This window comes from Dreissena polymorpha, chromosome 3 (genome assembly GCF_020536995.1).
Source record: "Dreissena polymorpha isolate Duluth1 chromosome 3, UMN_Dpol_1.0, whole genome shotgun sequence".
In the NCBI taxonomy this organism is placed as follows: domain Eukaryota; kingdom Metazoa; phylum Mollusca; class Bivalvia; order Myida; family Dreissenidae; genus Dreissena; species Dreissena polymorpha.
Window position 1 is genome coordinate 88,336,615 of NC_068357.1, and position 20,469 is coordinate 88,357,083.

General features: G+C 34.8%; 2 protein-coding genes and 1 long non-coding RNA gene across 3 annotated transcripts in view; 2 read left to right on the plus strand and 1 right to left on the minus strand.

Annotated features, from left to right (window-relative positions):
* Window positions 1-20,469, minus strand: part of LOC127875154 (sodium/calcium exchanger 3-like) — a 216,085-nt gene that overhangs the window by 2,844 nt on the left and 192,772 nt on the right. The gene's annotated exons all lie outside the window — the stretch shown is intronic.
* Window positions 204-19,145, plus strand: LOC127875166 (uncharacterized). Its single transcript, XM_052420024.1, has 7 exons — window positions 204-636; window positions 8,319-8,491; window positions 10,238-10,417; window positions 11,516-11,579; window positions 13,432-13,535; window positions 15,071-15,165; window positions 16,771-19,145. The coding sequence occupies exons 1-7, from the start codon at window positions 586-588 to the stop codon at window positions 16,845-16,847; spliced, it is 744 nt and encodes a 247-aa protein (XP_052275984.1). The 5' UTR covers window positions 204-585; the 3' UTR covers window positions 16,848-19,145.
* LOC127875183 (uncharacterized) lies at window positions 15,211-16,165 on the plus strand. The gene is made up of 2 exons (XR_008047319.1): window positions 15,211-15,919; window positions 16,082-16,165. It is a non-coding gene; the product is annotated as an uncharacterized LOC127875183 (long non-coding RNA).

The window sequence follows — 20,469 nt, forward strand, 5'->3', positions numbered from 1 at the left end:
CTATGTCACAGACAAGCAAAGATGAGAAATATTTTTATACTATTAAAAATAACAATTTTTATTCGTGGAGTATAATAAAATCTTACTCGTTATGTCGATATTCTATTTAGCATGAAACAACATATCTTCGAAACCTCTTTGTACGAATCTCGATTTTGGGTACGAAAGGCGCTTGCATCCATGTCTAGTAGATGTACAAATGTTGATGCACGTAAATAAAAAATAATGGAATATGTATGATTTCGAACTTTTCCATTTACTATTTTAATAAAACAAAAGACATTAAATCCTTATGGCTTATTTTATGATTTCAATAGAAATACATTCAGCCTTAGATGTAAGCGATAATTGAAATGGCATAAACCGAAATGATTGAAATAGAAGTGCTGGTCTTATGCTCTTAATTGTTCTTGAAAGTTAAAATTAGGAAGGAAAAACAGAAAAAAAAGTTTGTTTGTTCATTTGCTATTAAAATGCATTGAAAAACACCCATCAAAACACGAACACGCCTCGAAATCATATAATTGAATTATTGTCGCGAAAACAAATAACAATTGGTTTCAAAAGCCAAAGATTTCAACAGACATGATGGATGGACAGAATTTTCCATACAGCACTGGGATGACTCCACAGCAGGTATTCCTAAACAATAATTCCAATCACATTGAAGGTGATGTACAGAAATATTTGATCTATAGTTTATACAAGGAATGAAGTATCAAGTCTCCACTTGGCACCAGTTCTTTCCACAGGATTTCTTTCAGACGCCGCAAGGCCATAAGGGGTGGGTTTGGGAGTGCCTCCCCTCCATACATTAAGGGTCCATACAATAACCGAAAAGCACCGAAAAGCACCGAAAAGCACTCAATTTCTCTCTATATATATGCAATATATCGTTTTTAGTGTATGTTAACGAGTTTAATTAGTAATAAATGGTTATATGATTGTATGTTTATACTACATTGTGCCCAAAATGGTAAATATCGGCAATTACCGACCGAAAAGCACTTCATGTGGAAACCGAAAAGCACTCAATTTCTCGCTATATATATGAATATTTGCGTTTCTATTGTGTGTAAACGGATTAAATTAGTTATAAATGGTTATATTTCATGCATATTTATACTACCTTGGGTTTATTATGAGGTATTAAGCCCCAAAATTGGATAAATATCGGCAATATACCGACCGAAAAGCACTTCAAGTGAAGACCGAAAAGCACTCAATTTCTCGCTATATATATGAATATTTACGTTTCTATTGTGTGTAAACGGTTTAAATTAGTTATAAATGGTTATATTTCATGCATATTTATACTACCTTGTGTTTATTATGAGGTATTAAGCCCCAAAATTGGATAAATATCGGCAATATACCGACCGAAAAGCACTTCATGTGAAGACCGAAAAGCACTCAATTTCTCGCTATATATATGAATATTTGCGTTTCTATTGTGTGTAAACGGTTTAAATTAAATATGCATATAAATATGCATGAAATATAACCATTTATAACTAATTCAATCCGTTTACACCCAATAGAAACGCAAATATTCACATATATAGCGAGAAATTGAGTGCTTTTCGGTCGGTATATTGCCGATATTTATCCAATTTCGGGCATTAATACCTCGTTATAAACACAAGGTAGTATAAATATGCATGCAATATACCATTTATAACTAATTTAAACCGTTTACACATAATAGGAACGCAAATATTATATATATATAGCGAGAAATTGAGTGCTTTTCGGTCTTCACATGAAGTGCTTTTCGGTCGGTATATTGCCGATATTTATCCGATTTCGGGCATTAATACCTCGTTATAAACCCAAGGTAGTATAAATGTGCATGAAATATAACCATTTATAACTAATTCAATCCGTTTACACCCAATAGAAACGCAAATATTCATATATATAGCGAGAAATTGAGTGCTTTTCGGTCTTCACATGAAGTGCTTTTCGGTCGGTATATTGCCGATATTTATCCAATTTCGGGCATTAATACCTCGTTATAAACCCAAGGTAGTATAAATGTGCATGAAATATAACCATTTATAACTAATTCACTCCGTTTACACCCAATAGAAACGCAAATATTCATATATATAGCGAGAAATTGAGTGCTTTTCGGTCTTCACATGAAGTGCTTTTCGGTCGGTATATTGCCGATATTTATCCAATTTCGGGCATTAATACCTCGTTATAAACCCAAGGTAGTATAAATATGCATGAAATATAACCATTTATAACTAATTCAATCCGTTTACACCCAATAGAAACGCAAATATTCATATATATAGCGAGAAATTGAGTGCTTTTCGGTTTCCACATGAAGTGCTTTTCGGTCGGTAATTGCCGATATTTTCCATTTTGGGCACAATGTAGTATAAACATACAATCATATAACCATTTATTACTAATAAAACTCGTTAACATACACTAAAAACGATATATTGCATATATATAGAGAGAAATTGAGTGCTTTTCGGTGCTTTTCGGTGCTTTTCGGTTATTGTATGGACCGATACATTAATATTTTTATGTCCCCCACTATAGTAGTGGGGTACATATTGTTTTTGCCCTGTCTGTTGGTTGGTTGGTTGGTTGGTCTGTTTGCGCCAACTTTAACATTTTGTAATACCTTTTGCTATATTGAATATTGCAACTTGATATTTGGCATGCATGTGTATCCATGGAGCTGCACATTTTGAGTGGTGAAAGGTAAAGGTCATCCTTCAAGGTCAGAGGTCAAATATATGTGGCCAAAATCGCTCATTTTATGAATACTTTTGCAATATTGAAGATAGCAACTTGATATTTGGCATGCATGTGTATCTCATGGAGCTGCACATTTTGAGTGGTGAAAGGTCAAGGTCATCCTTCAAGGTCAGAGGTCAAATATATGTTTCCACAAATCGCTTATTTTATGAATACTTTTGCAATATTGAAGATAGCAACTTGATATTTGGCATGCATGTGTATCTCATGGAGCTGCACATTTTGAGCAGGGTTGGCACCAATTGACCGCCCCCCGGTTTTAACCGGCGTTTTTTCACGGTGTAATCCGCCCCGGTCAATACTCCTGAAGTGGTCATTACTGGTTAATTGAACTTTACCCCCAATTTTGATGAATATGCCATGCTTAAGTAAACAATATTGTTAATATAAATTTAACAGACATATTGTCAGTAATGTCTTAAGCAGATTCATAGGTAGATTGATCATGACTCGCAGATGACCCCTATTGATTTTGAGGTCACAAGGTCAAAGGTCAAGGTGACCCGAAATAGTAAAATGATTTTCGGATGATAACTCAAGAACGCTTTTGCCTAGGATCATGACACTTCATAGGTACATTGATCGTGACTTGCAGATGACCCCTATTGATTTTCAGGTCACTAGGTCAAAGGTCAAGGTCACAGTGACAAAAGTCGTATTCACACAATGGCTGCCAGTACAACGGACAGCCCATATGGGGGGCATGCATGTTTTACAAACAGCCCTTGTTTACAATAAAAAAACTCAAAAAAAGTTTATCAATTACAGAATAATGATTGATTTAATATAGAATAGCTTAAAGTCTTCCGTTGTGATGTTTAAATTCTACAATTTCAATCGACCAGTATTGACCAATAAAGACCAGTATTGACCGGTTTTAACCGGGTATTGACCGCCGGCCCGGTCAATACTCAATTGACCGGTCAATATGCCAACCCTGATTTTGAGTGGTGAAAGGTCAAGGTCATCCTTCAAGGTCAGAGGTCAAATACATGTGGCCCAAATCGCTTACTTCATGGATACTTTTGCAATATTAAAGATAGCAACTTGATATTTGGCATGCATGTGTATCTCATGGAGCTGCACATTTTGAGTGGTGAAAGGTCAAGGTCATCCTTCAAGGTCAAATATATGGGTCAAAATTGCTCATGTAATGTCACTTCTGCAATATTGAAGCTAGCAATTTTATATTTGAAATGCATGTGTATCTCATGGAGCTGCACATTTTGAGTGGTGAAGGGTCAAGGTCATCCTTCAAGGTCAAACGTCATATAGGGGGACATTGTGTTTCACAAACACATCTTGTTGTTACATTTATTTTTTACACTATTTGGTGCATTAGGACTATTCTAGAAAACCCCCAGCTATATAGATAATTGTCATTCATAAAGACAATTTTTTGTTTTGTTTTAACCCTTTCAGGCATAGTAACACATAATCCCTACGAGGTAGTTTCCCCAATACATCGGTATCAACCTTATCAATAACCACCAGACTCAATTGCTGTATACTTATGTTTTTCCAGTCGCTAATAATTACCCAATAATCTTGTTTATTTCATTTTTTAAAGCAAATTCTGGTAAATATTGATGATTAAAGTGCTCAAGAATTTTATAAACACAAACATGCTCCATTTTCATTAAGAATCAAATGAATTTAAGCATATGCGACTATTTAAAGATTTGACGAAATAACGTCCAAATGGGACAGGGTATTGGCCACTGAACACCAGGGCTTTCCACAGGCCATTTAATGATCCCTCGCCGGGGCGCTTGAATTTCAAAATCAGAGTCCCCAGGGCGCTTGAAATTTTCCGATCAGTGTATTTTTCAGAAAAAGAAAGTGGAGATTGTAAAAAAAAAATCAAGGTTTCTCTATCAGAGTATCAATATTCCCTGTTTTAAAAGAGCACTCAGTACCTACTTTCACAAGTAATTGCCATAAACACCACATGGGGTTATGGATAATCCACTGATAAGACGCGCATATCGATTATTCTAGCCACATTACACAGTCATTTAAATGCTGACAAGGATGTATCAGGTAACTTTCCAGTCGTCAAACTGTGATGTTCATCGTCCAATCGGTTACGCGAATGCTTATGAGGGCGGGGTTAATTATCGACCATTATTTTTTATTGACGTCGGGCACGAAGTAAGAGTTTATCGCAGCTCGATTAGCAAGAAGTTGTACCATTTATGTAATATGAAACCGGTAACTAGTACAGTACAGTACATTAAAGACGGTTTCGGACGTCATCATCACACCTTTTTACTGTAAACAAGTGTTACCTATGACTCATAATTAATAGGAGAAATTAATTGCAAGTGGTAAACAATTAATTACTTATAGCGAGTAAGTTGTGCAAATAACTCCCGGTTAAAATTATGCGATAACAATTTAATTCCAGTACATGTATATTTCATCATGTCCATTTATAGAACTGATTCACTTGTTTTTCTGAATTTTATTCGACACGTAATGCGCAAATTTGCGTTGAATTAATTAAGCACACTTTTTAATGTTTCGTCCGATAATCGATACTTAGAAGACTGATGATGGAAACCGGCCGTAATCCTAGTGGACAACGTGAATTTCATGCATAATTCCATCAAAACATTTATTCGACTCGTAAAGTGTTTAAACAAATTATCGTTGAATTCATAATGCAACTGTTAATATTTGTTGAAATCTCAAATGGGAATAGTTAAATTTGTAATCCAAAACCCATTCCCGTAAGTCGATGTTAACGTGTTTTTAATCCGAAACACACTTCTGAATGTAAATGTTACCGCAACGTTAAAATATCATTGCTTCAAATTAGCAGTGCAAATTTATTTTGTGTCGAATCTTTTTTCTCAATTAAAAAGACAGGGGTTTTTATCTGATTTTGGGGAAAGGGCCTGGCCTTTTTTGAGGGGAAAAAATCGCGCAAAACGCCGGATTTTGGGGGAAAAAATCACACGAAACGCCGGATTTTGGGGGAAAATAAGGAAAGTCTTAAATAATCAATTAAGCATATTTTACTGTTTTTAAAACAAATTCAAGGAAACAGAAAATTTAATTATGCAATATTTTTCTATTTTCTACACTGGATCAGGTTAACTTATATATTTAAAGGTTTAAAAAAAAAAAAAAAATTTTTTTTTTTGGAGGGGAAAATGAAATCTAGGGGAAAATTTACCAGCTGAGGGGAACAAAAAATCAGAGGGGAAAGGGCCAATTTTCGGCGGGTCACAGAGAAGGAAAAAAACCCTGAAAGAGCGCGAAAATTATTCAGCATGTACAACATCGCGTCATTTGCATAACAACGTGCGTGTATTGAGCGTTTTAACAAGCACACAACACATCAGGGGATTGATTTATGTTCAGAGACAATATTTCATCAAATATATAAATAGTCACTTAAAATTTATTTGATACTATAAAAAATGGCAAGGTTTGTGTTAAAGAAATAATGGAGAGCTTTTATCGTAAATATTTACGATACCATCATCAGTCTTCTAAGTAACTTGTCGAGATTTCATCATTGATGTGTACACTGTAGGGACCAAAGATTTTGATAGAAAACAAAGCCAACAAACTATCACAAAATCAAACACTTATGGCAATTACGTCACTCGTCGTCTGCATGATTTTACTGCAGGTATTGACTGCGTATGAGTGCTGTCACTCATGCACAGCATGTGCTCTCATTGGCACATATTGATTTGTTATTGTTATTGACAAAGGATTGTTAATACGCTCTCAAAATATTATGCGAAGCGGATATCACTTTGATCTTAAGAGGGGATAGTTGCAGAAAAATAAACTTATCAGTAAATTTCAAGGGCCTCGCTGACTCTGATTTCAAAATTAAAGTGCCCCAGCAAGGGACCGTTAGGGAAAGCACTGCTTGGCACGTGTTTATAGGAAGGCCAGTTGTATCGATGTTACACTGTTTATTTCAACGTATCCATGTAAACTTGGCTGCATTACGTGCATTATTCTCAGCTTATTTTACATCCCATTGATCATTTTCCAGTTTGATGCAAATGGGAGGAGAAAAAATGGGGTGGTGGGGGTATGATAATAAATGTTTTATGCAATCCCAAATCCAATTATCAGCAGAGAGTTCTTTAATATTTTTTGCCCCTTTTTAAGCATCTCTGCTCACCCAATCAGCGTTATTTGACTGCTGTAAATTGACCCCAAAAATTGCAGTTGTACGTCCATTTTTCAAAACTGTGGGAGTCCCTTTGATGTCTGGTAATCTGGTCATTGGTTATGCGGTTACAAAATAAAGTTAACACTGCCCGTGAGCTTCTGCCTGTAGTGCAACAGCTCAGCAAGTGGCCAATATTATTTTTTCTTACTCTGCCTCTACAATCCACTTATCAATGTGTACATGATATCCAATCAGCCAGTGTTATATGACTACAGTAAGTGGTCTGGGGCCCTCAGAACCATCTTGTTGTGAAATGAAGGTCAATAAATTATAAATTAAAATCTGTTGTATTCCTAATATTTTATAATCTATAATTTTAAGCTCGACTAGTATATATGAAATATATAAATTATTAGCTCGACTATTATATATGAAATATATATAGTAGAGCTATCCTACTCACCCCGGCGTCGGCGTTCCAGTTAGCGTTGCAATGTTAAAGTTTGCGTACCACCTCAAATATTTCCTATGTCCTTTGACATATTGCTTTCATATTTTGCGTATTCTTCTAAAAACATGATCCCAATCTATAAACAAGAGCAGACAACTGTATCAAGCATTTTGACAGAATTATGGCCCCTTTTATACTTAGATAATTGAACATTTGGTTAAGTTTTTTGTTTTGGTCCATTTTACTCCTAAAGTATCATAGCTATTGCGTTTTATACTTGGAAAACTCGCTAACTATCGTAAGGGGTCTGTACAGGGAAAGTTGCATAACTCTGGTTGGCTTTTAAACGGAATTATGGCCCTTTTTTGTCTTAGTAACTTAGAATATTTTGTTAAATTTTGTGTTTCGATCCACTTTACTTCTAAAGTATTAAGGCTATTGCTTTCAAACTTCAAATACTTTCTTACTATCATGATGTTACTGTACCAAGCAAGTTGAATTTGACCTTGACCTTTGAATGACCTTGACTCTCAAGGTCAAATGAATAAATTTTGCTTAAATTTCCATAACTTCTTTATTTATGATCACATTTGATTCATACTTTGACAAAACAACACTTACCTGACATACCACAATGGACTCCACCCAAACCATCCTCCACGCCCCACCCCAGAATCCCCCCTCCCCCCAAAAAAATAAAAAAAAATAAAATAAATTTGTCTTTCTTTTTTTTCTTATTTTTGACCACTATTAAATGACCACACACCCACATTATACCCCCCTCTCCATGATGGCTTAAGTTCTACTGTCAAGCACTCTAATCGTCTTGGCGCTGTCCTCTGACAGCTCTTTTGTTTTTTTTGTGATTCTATTGTTTTTATGTGAATATCATTTGTCTGCATTTGACTGTAGCTGAACTCCATGTTTTATTAAAAGAGCCCGATGGTGTCTCCTGGAACCCTACAACACTTTGGACTGGGACCCACGCCCACCCCTGTGATGCCTCCATCCAATGCAACCCTTTCCAGCCCCTACCCCACACCGATGACCCCCTTCTCACCAGCGCCTGCCTCTGCCTCTGAAGGATCGGGCATCATACCTACACTACAGTAAGTTCCTGACATTTCATTTCAGTGTTTTTTTTCACCATTTGGGGTCTGGGGCCCTGTCCCATTGAAATCTTTTGATTTGATTATTAAGTGCATATATTTATCTGATAATCTTATATAATTACACGTCAATTTAATATATATATATATATATATATATATATATATATATATATATATATATATATATATATATATATTCTGACCATAAACATAAACATACGCCCTTTTGCCAGAAGTGTAAAGTGGGACAGTGGTTTATGGAGCACTGTTCAGATTTAATTGTAACAACCCACAAGTGAGTTTAAATTTAGATTTTATCCAATAAGATACAAAGCAATGTTTTATTGTGGCATACTCAGTCATGTCATGCAAAAAACGTGCTTCCGGGCATTTCATGAAAATTAAGCGAAAATGAAAGTGAATTTCTGTAAACCATTTTCCTGTGTTTGGGTGGAACTAATTGTCTTGGTAACTTATTTAATTTCTCTTTGTCTTGTGAAACATGTATCGAAAAACTTGTCAAAGCATGTAACACAAGCAATTTTCACACCTGTATTGCACCAAACAATAGATAATCACGCCTAAACTATCAAATTCCCCTGTACCTAATGATTAGTCTCTAATTGATAATAATTGAGCCTTGATGCAATCAGCTCATTGGACGCTGCCATATATGAACTTCAAGAAAACGCTTTAGACGGTGACCAAAATGAAAGATTGCAGAAAAAAACGGAGCCAAGACTCACCCGCATTATAGTGGATTCAGCGTTATAATGGAGCACGTTATATTGATTTACAGTGTATTGTTTCTGAATACACCTTGTTGTTATTTTTAAATGAACAAAGGTAATTACTTTCAAAACCACAAGTTTTTAGTAAATTTTTATTAAATATTGCAATTGTTGGAGTCAAAGATTACACAAATTAAATTTGCTTGCTTCAAACGCATGATACAATTTAAATCTTTGAAGTCCTGCTTTAACTGGTGTGTAGAGGCCCAAAATAATATGTGACCTTTCGTTGTATGAACATGAGGTGTTTTTACAAATAAAATTGTGTTGTAGACTTTTTTGTTGAGCAATGTTTTTATCACTGCTTTAGACATTGGTTTGGTACTGACAGCAATGGGACTTTGGCAACTTGAAAACATGCTTTTGGGGGAAAATCAATATATATAATTAAACAACTTTAAGTGGTTGCCATGTATTATTGATTGAAATTGTTTAATGCAGTTTTCATTGCATGGTACTTATCTTTAAATACATGAAAAGTAGATTTCATGCTTTATAACTTTTAGACAGATTTCCAAGGCATTAAAAATTGTGTCAGTCCTGTATTTAGGTCTTTTATTCTTAATGGCAAAATTAACCCTAAATTGTTAGGCATTGAAATGGGTTCTTTTAAACAGACCTGTTTTATAAGGAAAAGCTCTTTTTTGTGTACATCAACCGATATCTTTTCATATCTCCACTCATTTCTCAAGACATTTTTATATATTAAAATATAACAATTTAAGCAGTTCATATATATATATATATATAATTCAGGTATCAATTGATACAGATATTTTTTAATAATTAACAGGTTGGTTTTACTAATATCATTGTTTTCACATTAGTTTATTAGAAATGGCAATTATGAATGATGATTATACAATTGTTCATTCAGAAACTATGTCAGTTTCTCACTTTACTATATACAAAATGGCTATCAAGAATGATAATTATCCATTTATTTATTCAGAAACATAGTCTGCACAGTAAATCTCGGGTGCAAGTTAGATCTCAAGAGAATTGCTCTACATGCCCGTAATGCCGAGTACAACCCGAAGCGTTTTGCTGCAGTGATCATGAGAATACGAGACCCCCGAACTACGGCTCTTATCTTCAGCTCCGGGAAAATGGTGTGCACTGGTGCAAAAAGGTGAGACAAGCCTGGTATTGTATAAATGTGGTAAAGTTTGCTTGATCATGTATTGGGTATTTTGTCTTGTTAAACATGTCTTTAATTGAATATATTAAAAACAAATGATCTTGACAAATTTATTGTGTATGTGTTTATAAAGATTGCTACCATATTTATGTTTAAAATAAAATGAACACTTGGAAGTGCTTTCAGTATTTCCATTTTTATACGCCCGTCTATGACGGGACGTATTATGGTATACCCCGCGTCCGTCTGTCCGTCCGTCCGTCCGTCTGTTAATGTCGTACGCTACGTCAAATATCCTTTGACAGATTTTCTTCAAATTTTAACACAATCTTAATATTGATAAACCCTGATCCCCTTTCGTTTTTGACGGAATTCTAAATTGTCGTTCCAGAGTTATGGGACTTTGTTCGTCAAAATTTCGTGATTTCATTGAATGTCCTACTGTAGCTCAAATATCCTTCGATGGATTTTTTTCAAATTTCAACACAATCTTAATATTGATAAACCCTGATCCCCTTTCGTTTTTGACGGAATTCTGAATTGTCGTTCCAGAGTTATGGGACTTTGTTCGTCAAAATTTCGTGATTTCATTGAATGTCCTACTGTAGCTCAAATATCCTTCGATGGATTTTTTTTTTTTTTTTTTAGTATCCCTGAAAAATTGAACAAGGTGAGCTTTTTTCTATTCCGATTGTACACTACCACTTACCCATCTACATTTCTCTTTTATTATTGGTCAAAATATCTATAACAGGTTTACTTCAACTCCATATCCTCTAAAGAAATGCATACATATACTCAAAAAAAGATATGGTATGAATGTCAAGGAGACGGCGCTCCATGCTCATGTACTTATAAAATAAACCATGTATTCAAATACAAATAAACTGAAGTAAAAAAATGATTCAAAGGGTTATTTATTACCTTACTACTTCATTGGCGAACGACGGGCGTATCATGCGCTCATGGCGCAGCTGTTTATTGTTACTTAGATATATGCTTGTAATCAACAGTTAACTTAATGAATGTCTTGACTGTGGACAATTTCATTAATGCTGTTATAGTTTTATCATACCGTGTGTATTTCAGCGAAGAATATGCAAAACTTGCAGCTCGGAAGTATGCGAGAATTGTGCAAAAATTGGGCTTTCCAGTAAGTTTGTTATCACAACTTATTAACATACATTCTCATGTATCTTGAAATAATTATACTCAATGAAAGCCTTTCCCCAATAATAAATTAATTTTTTTTTTAAATATATACAAATTATAATATGAGTTCTTTGTAAAATCACTTATGAGTTAAGTAAGAGATATGAAGTGCCTGAATATTTGGATAGTCACAGTTTTTACATTAAGGTAGTGCACCTCTAATGGGCACATATCCAAATATAATCTAATTAATTATTTTCTTAAGCAGCATCATTTCACTGAACTACATGCAAATTTGTAGGTAGGCTTTCCATGCTTTTTAAAAAAATATACCGATTTTTTCAAAACCACCCCCACGCTCGGCTTTTGTCCAGTTTATTTTCACCCCTGGGGTATATAAAAGTTCCATAATTCATTCAAATTTCCAAATATGGGCATGCAGTTGGTGTGTACAGATGCTGTAAAGGTGTTTAAAGTTTAAACAAGATGAAATAAGTATTCTTTTACAGACATTTATTTTTTACAAATTTTTATCTATGGAAGAGCACCATGAAATGTAAGTGATTTCAGCCAAGTAAAAATTGGGTCGGTTAAAAACAAAGTGTCATAAAATTCAAAATAGTATCATTTAAGTCATATTTTAAACTTAGTTTTTATAGAAACACTATATACAGCATAAATACCAAGAACTAGACAGATTTACCGTTTACTTTTTTAAATAAAAATAAAAATGCAACATGCATGGTTCGTATTTTCAACAGTAAATCACCCAATTTCGCCATAACGTTGTTTTAATTTTAATAATTGAAAAATGTGCATAAAAATTGCAACATATTTAACAATAAATATAGCTTATATGCCATATTAAATCAAATTACGTTAGAAAATAAATAAAACGCGTCGCAAAAAAGTATACGTCGTTGGCCGGATTCGAACCTGCGCGGGAATATCCCAAAATATTTCTAGTCTATCGCCTTAACCACTAGGCTACGGCACCTAATAGTAGGCTCTTCAACCTTCGAAGAAATCGCGGGAAATCATTAGAGGTGCACTACCTTAACAACAATGTGTGCGTCACATTCAAGCCCAGTCTCACAACTTGAGTGGGTATTAATCATCAAATTACTTCTAGGGGCATTCTCCCCCTTCCACTAATTATCCCCCGCCAGTCAGAGGAATATAGGATTGGCCTTGTCTTTCTGTTAAAAAACTTTTTAGGGCTATATCTAAACTATATAACATATCAACATGAAACTTCATAGGTGTATAGATATCAATGAGGACGAGTGTCATGCACAAGAACCATAACCCTACACTTTCTTTAAAAAGAGTTATTGCTGTTTTTTATTTTTTTTTATGTTACTGTTCAGGGCTATATCTCTGATACCATGCAATTCTTAAACATGAAACTTCATGCATGTTTTTGTATGATGCAAATGCCATGGTCAAGAACCATAACCCTACACTTTCTTAACTAAGAGTTATTGCCCTTTGTTGTTATTGTTTGATGTTCCTTTTCAAGACTATATCTCAGATACACTACACGATTCCAACATGAAACTCTATGGGTGTATAGATATCAATGAGGAGAAATGCAATGCATAAAAAATTACCTTACACTCAATTATTTTTATGATTATACCGTACATCAAGGGATTTGCACCCATTCATAAACAAAATTTATTTGGCGGGGATATCAATTCAACAAATTTGCTTATTAAAATAGGTCATAGGTTATATCTCAGTTATTAGTGTATGTGCAAAACAAGTATGTGCTAACTGACCGCCATGATATGACTGATATAATGTTCAAAGTAATGAAAACCTGTAACAAAATTGTTTCACCTTTGCAGGCCAAGTTCAAGGACTTCAAGATTCAGAACATGGTGGGCAGCTGTGATGTGAAATTCCCCATACGTCTGGAGGGGCTGGTATTGACACATGGCAAGTTCTCCAGGTAAGTTGTACAGCTGTGATGTGAAATTCCCCATGCGTCTGGAGGGGCTGGTATTGACACATGGCAAGTTCTCCAGGTAAGTTGTACAGCTGTGATGTGAAATTCCCTATACATCTGGAGGGGCTGGTATTGACACATGGCAAGTTCTCCAGGTAAGTTGTACTGCTGTGATGTGAAATTCCCCATACGTCTGGAGGGGCTGGTATTGACACATGGCAAGTTCTCCAGGTAAGTTGTACAGCTGTGATGTGAAATTCCCCATACGTCTGGAGGGGCTGGTATTGACAAATGGCAAGTTCTCCAGGTAAGTTGTACAGCTGTGATGTGAAATTCCCCATACGTCTGGAGGGGCTGGTATTGACACATGGCAAGTTCTCCAGGTAAGTTGTGATGTGAAATTCCCCATACGTCTGGAGGGGCTGGTACTGACACATGGCAAGTTCTCCAGGTAAGTTGTACAGATGTCTTCCAGTTCTTCAGGTACTGGCTAGTCTGAGACTGTACTGTCTGCTTTTAGGTAATTTTTTGTGTCAGGAAGTCTTCTTAGCAAAAATCCAGTCTAGGCAAAAAGTGTAATTCCAGATTAGCTAGTGTAGCATGGTTTTCCCATTGCAGCTTAAGTCTGCTTTGAAGTTTTTGAAATGGGCCTCTGTAGTATAATAATTGAATCAGCATAGATGTTATATAATATTTTCATTACAAATGTCATGAAGGATTGGTATACTTTATCTGTGTACTGACCAGTCACAAAACCAAAAAAGCCCTAATGGCCTTTTAGAGTAGAGTATCTAAGGAAGCTATTCAATGATGAGGCTGCAGCCTAGAATTTCACATTTTCGGGTTGTTTCTAAGTGTGTCTCCAAATTTAAGAGTGGCAAGGTTGGCAAGTCCGAACAGTTTCAGTTTCTAAAGTCTTTTCATGTAGAAAGTAAATTGTGTTTAAATAGTAAATAGTTACAAAGTGAGACTTAAGCTGTACCAGCAGGAAAGAAATCTTATAATATCATACGGCCATTAATTTCTTGCAAATAACAATAGCCAATCAGCTATACTCAAAACAAATGTTCAAGACAAGGACAGACTCAAGTACACATCATACACACAAACATTAAAAAAAGTGGAAAATGGGGTCACTGGCTGGGGACAGTTGATGTTAATCATTGGGGTTTGAACTGTTTTTAAGGAGATCCAAACCTCACACATGGTCCGAAATTATTCACAAAACATTTACCGGCAAGTGTAAATAAAAATTAATCCCATGGCACCACAATTCAAGTTAAATAGAAAGAATACATTTCCATGTATTTACCATTTAATTACGAATGTTTGCAATCTTTGGGTACAAACCAGAGCTTCAGAATGGTAACTTTCTTAGACACAATGAAACCAACATGAGTATCATCTAAATCTGGTCTTTAATTAAAAAGATTTTACCCCGATTTTCTTAGAATATTTTATAATGCAGTCTTTGGTATAAACATTTGAGCAAAAAACATAGATTATTAAGGACTAACACATGTGTTTTTTACCGCCAGCTATGAGCCTGAACTGTTTCCGGGTCTAATTTACCGCATGCTGAAGCCAAGAATTGTGCTGTTGATATTCGTCTCAGGAAAGGTGGTTCTAACAGGTATCTTCATATGATGTTCTTTTAATTTTGGTATTATATCAAGCTTTTGCAATATAATTGAGCCTCTCTCAGTGAAAATGAGACTTAATGCATGTGCTTAAACTATATGCAGTCTGCCATACCACAAAAGTTTAAAGTGTTGTCCCTGCTTAACCAGTGCAGACTGCACATGCTAATATGGGACGGCTACGGACATGCATTAAGCCCCATTTTGTCTGAGCGAGTCTTAGTGAAGTGCAAGTGCTTGTAAACTATTATGGCTGCTCACTTCGTTATGATCTTTAGTTTAATTCTATTTACTTAAGCTTGGTTGCTATGAAAGCCTAAGGCTTATTTGAAACACTCTTGAGTCTTTTTCCTGGGACTAGCACCAGAACTTGGTGTCTTTAGGGGAGATCTAAAGAACTCCTACTGTAGGGATCTAACCCATGACCGCCTGGTCGCTAGATGGACACCATAGCCTGTTAGTTTTGCTCTTGGAACTGGCATGCTCAGAATTTCTAATTTCTGTCTTAATATTCTGTATACAAGACAGTGGTGATTATATTTAACCAGGTTTTCCGAAGGAAAAAACTGGTTATTAGATTGGCGAATGCGGGCGGGCTGGCTGGCGGGCTGGCTGGCGGGCTGGCGGAATAAGCTTGTCCGGGCCATAACTATGTCGTTCATTGTCAGATTTTAAAATCATTTGGCACATTTGTTCACCATCATTGGACAGTGTGTCGCGCGAAATAATAACGTCGATATCTCCAAGGTCAAGGTCACACTTTGAGTTCAAAGGTCAAAAATGGCCATAAATGAGCTTGTCCGAGCCATAACTATGTCGTTCATCGTCAGATTTTAAAATCATTTGGCACATTTGTTCACCATCATTGGACGGTGTGTCGCGCGAAATAATTACGTCGATATCTCCAAGGTCAAGGTCACACTTTGAGTTCAAAGGTCAAAAATGGCCATAAATGAGCTTGTCCTGGCCATAACTATGTCATTCATTGTGAGATTTTAAAATCATTTGGCACATTTGTTCACCATCATGGGACGGTGTGTCCCACGAAAGAATCACGTCAATATCTCCAATGTCAAGGTCGCCACGACTAAAAATAGATTTAAAAAAAAAAAAAACTTACAAAGGGGGTTAATTTTTTTTGGTCATTTCAAAAGTTCAGTTTGAGTTTTCTCCCTTTATCAGATTTTTTTTTCACAATGAAAACCTGGTTTTGTGACAATTTTGTCCCTTGTTTTATTATACATTGCCTATCCAATAAAAGCAATGTATAACACTTGTGAATCAATTTCTCCTCCCTTATTCTCCCCATATGTATGAACAATAGTAAATGTTGTAGTTTATGTATATTAATGAATCAGTGTTGGGTAACTGGGAAAAAATGCATTATTGGTCATACTTGTATCTGGATGACAGTTTACTACAATAACAATGTACATGTAAACAGTGTAGAATGTGGTTTTGTATGTTGGACAGAGAGTTTTCCGCATTATTGTTCATTCATAATTATTCTTTATTATAGGTTAATTGATCATTCTGAGTATTTATTTCTGTATGTAAACATGTCTATGATTATTACGGTATGTGTTTACTATTTTCAGGTGCCAAAGTACGAAATGAAATTTATGAAGCCTTTGAAAACATTTACCCAATATTAAAAGGTTTCAAGAAACAATAGTTTTAGTTTATATCTAGTATAGTGTAAATATGTAATATACAAGTAACTAACAATATTATGTGTCAATACCAGAGTGTTCTTAACCAAAATTCTAAATAAAGGCAACCGTTTAGCAGAATCATGATAACATCTGTCGGAAATAGAATGAAAAAATTAATGCACACTTTGTAATACACATTAGGACAACATTGCCTAATAACGAGGAAAAATCTACAATTTCAACAAAAAATATGTGAAAATATGTTTAAACAAAAAATTGTGCAAAATTTCAATGACGTATGAGTATACAGTGTTTTAAAACCTCAATTACAAATGTTAGAGAGATTTTGCTTTCCATACTGCCCCAGGAGCAACCTGTACCTTTGGCAATCTTAAATCTTATCCTATTACTTAAGTAATAAATGTAATTTTGTTGGATTCAATAGTGGCGACATTGCTCTGTTTATGCAATTCATGTAGGCTGGTTAAGAGAAGAGGAATTACTCTGTGAACTGAAGCCAAGCCATGCGTGATATTGTGGAAATGAATGTTAATTTATGTGTGGAATAATGTCTCAGTTGTGGGAGAAAGGAAGTGTGTTGAAATTTAGTTGTTTTTGTATTACACATTATGTTTACATGTATTCATTTTCAAAACATGTTTGTCAAATTTTCCAATCATGATGAGCATTTGTGTAGATATTTACATGTACTGAATTTTTCGGTTGTCTATAATGTATGATTTGTGCTCTGTTTTTTGTATGGTGTTTTGATCAACTTGATCATGAACCAGAGCTGTGCTCTGAGAAAACAGGGCTTAATGCACGTGCCTAAACTGTCGCCCCAGATTAGCTTGTACAGTCCGCACATGCTAATCAGTGACAACACTTCCTGTTTTTATGTAATTTTTGGTTAGGGGAAGTCTCTTTTAAATGATAATCCAGTCTAGACAGAAAGTGGTGTCGCTGCTTACCTGTTGCATATTTAACAACACTACGCACATGCATGAAGCCACATTTTCCCTGAGCGGGGCTTACTTATTTATTGCAAGTATCATCGATAGTGCTGCTGTTCTGTTAACATTGTAAGCTTGGACACATTTACCTAAGACTGTCGACTTGAAGGAGGTATTGCTAATGAAAGTTTCAAAACACAAATAAAACCTAATATAGAATAAATGCTGGGAACATGTCAAATTGTAAGTTTTATTTATGTTTACAACGTTAACAAATGTCAAGTCAATGTGTCTGGGCTGTTTGTGTCAGAAATCAAATTTCACATACATGTTATTATTTTAAATAAAATCTATGATATATAAAATTATCACATGTCATACTTAAGTATATGATAATTAGTTACTAATTTAATCATATTTAATAATATTTTGCAAAAGATAGTTAACTCATTGAGGTCATTTTTATCACATCATATATATGATGAATATATTCAGAATGTACAGTGTTAAATATTTTTTGTAGGATTGATAAGTATACAGTGTTAAATATTTTTTGTAGGATTGATAAGTATACAGTGTTAAATATTTTTGTAGGATTGATAAGTGTCAAATACCATAAAACTGGCAGCAAAAAAAAAGGATAAAAACTGTAAAAACATTTTTTGGCAGTATTTTGTCATAGCTGTATGTAACGGTTAGCCCAAGATATGGGTACAATGAATGCTATTTTTACATTTTGGCAAAAAGCTCAATTACGTAATGTTGATTATGATATCAGAAGTTTTTCTTTGCATTTGAAACCAGTTTGGTTTTGAAAGTGATGTTGGCAATTCAGTTACTTTGACATTATTCTTTCATGTTCATATAAAATATTTTAATTGTAAATGTTGATGCTGTCGCTTAACTTCAGACTGTGCTGCAGTACAATTAACATCAGCCACAATGGACACATCCTGGAACAGTCCAATTTTTGCTCCAAGTTTGGCCTTAATGTATCAAAAGCACTTAAGTTTACGGATGCAGGTTTCAAACTTACAGAAGTACATTATTTATTAATTGCAGATGCATTTAAGTGTGCTGTATTTTACACAATTCATTGTTACTTGGTCTGTAACTGATTTGCACAATATTGTGAGTTTAATTATTGTATTATTGTTTAATGGAAACCGTATCAGTTGATTTCGTTATCAACAACAATCACTTCCATTAGACTATGGACTTGTATGTAGTGTACATGTACATAGATCTAGTTGGAGTTACATGATATTTAATTCAAATTCAACATTGATACCGTTTATTTTTGTAATTGTATGATATTAATCGTTCTATGATGTTTTCAAATAAATTCAATAAATATGAAAACACTTCTTTGTTGAAATTAATGTGCAACAGTCAATTAAAGTCCAGTATTGGTGAGAAAATAAGGAACATTAAAAGTAGTTGTTCTTTGTTTGGATGTCACTATACATGAATTCTACTAAAGAGCCATCTCTAGGTTTCAATTGAATTGAAATTATCTTAATTCTTTTCATAACAGCAACAAGTATTCATTGTCTAGAACCTGAATATTGTTTTTAGTAACTCCTCAGTACAATAAATCATTCTTATATACATGTATTCTGTAAGATATATACCAGTCTAAGCAACAAAACTGTTTCCATCACTAAACTAATGGCTCAACTGTATTTATATCTTGATACCGCTATGTAGGTTTCCTGACATGTCCTGTTTACTTGCTTTGGAGTTTTTTTATACCCCCGAAGAAGGGCATATAGTGATCGCACTGTCAGTCTGTCCTTCCATCACTCTTTTGCGTTTAGGTTTTGAAAAATGCTCGTAACTTCTATGTCGATTCAGATGTAACCTTCATATTTGGTATGCATGTGCATATGGACAAGACCTTTTCATACGCACTAAAATTTTGACCCCTTTGACCTTGAACTTATAGTCCCGGTTTAGGTTTCAAAATCTGCGTTTAGGTTTCGAAAAAAATGTTTTTCAGGGGCATATGTCTTCCGATGGAGACAGCTCTTGTTGTTAATTCGTTTGTATTATTATGTTAGAACTGGAACTCCAAAGCATATTAAGAAATAGTTTTTGACAATTTTTAACTTCTTATTTAAGGACAAGGAGTGTAAGCCTAATAAGGAGCTGGAATGACAAGCTTGTAAAGTCTTAAGCATGAAAGTCAAACTTGTAAACTTTAAATCACACTCTTAACTTTAATGACCATTTCTCACATTTTGGATTATTTAGTTGTAAAAAAAGCAAATTCTGTATGTCAATTCTAGATAATAAATGCCATCCAGTTCGCTTCCAGACCTTTTGGCTTGCTTTTAAACTAATAAATTAAAAGAATCCTCCGAGCTCAAGTAACTATTTGTGATCCAATTAAGACCCAGCTATACATAGTGTGTCATACATGTGGCATTCACCAAACCATGAACGGACCAAGGGTCAAACCTTGGAACCCCGGTCTCTCACTATGGCCAAGAAGACTTAACAGCTATGGACTTTTTTTGTCCCCCACCACTATAGTGGGGGGACATATTGTTTTTGCCCTGTCTGTTGGTTGGTTTGTTTGTGCAAACTTTAACATTTGCCATAAATTTTGCAATATTGAAGATGGCAACTTCATATTTGGCATGCACGTGTATCTCACAGGCTTTCCAGCGTTCCGAGTATTTCC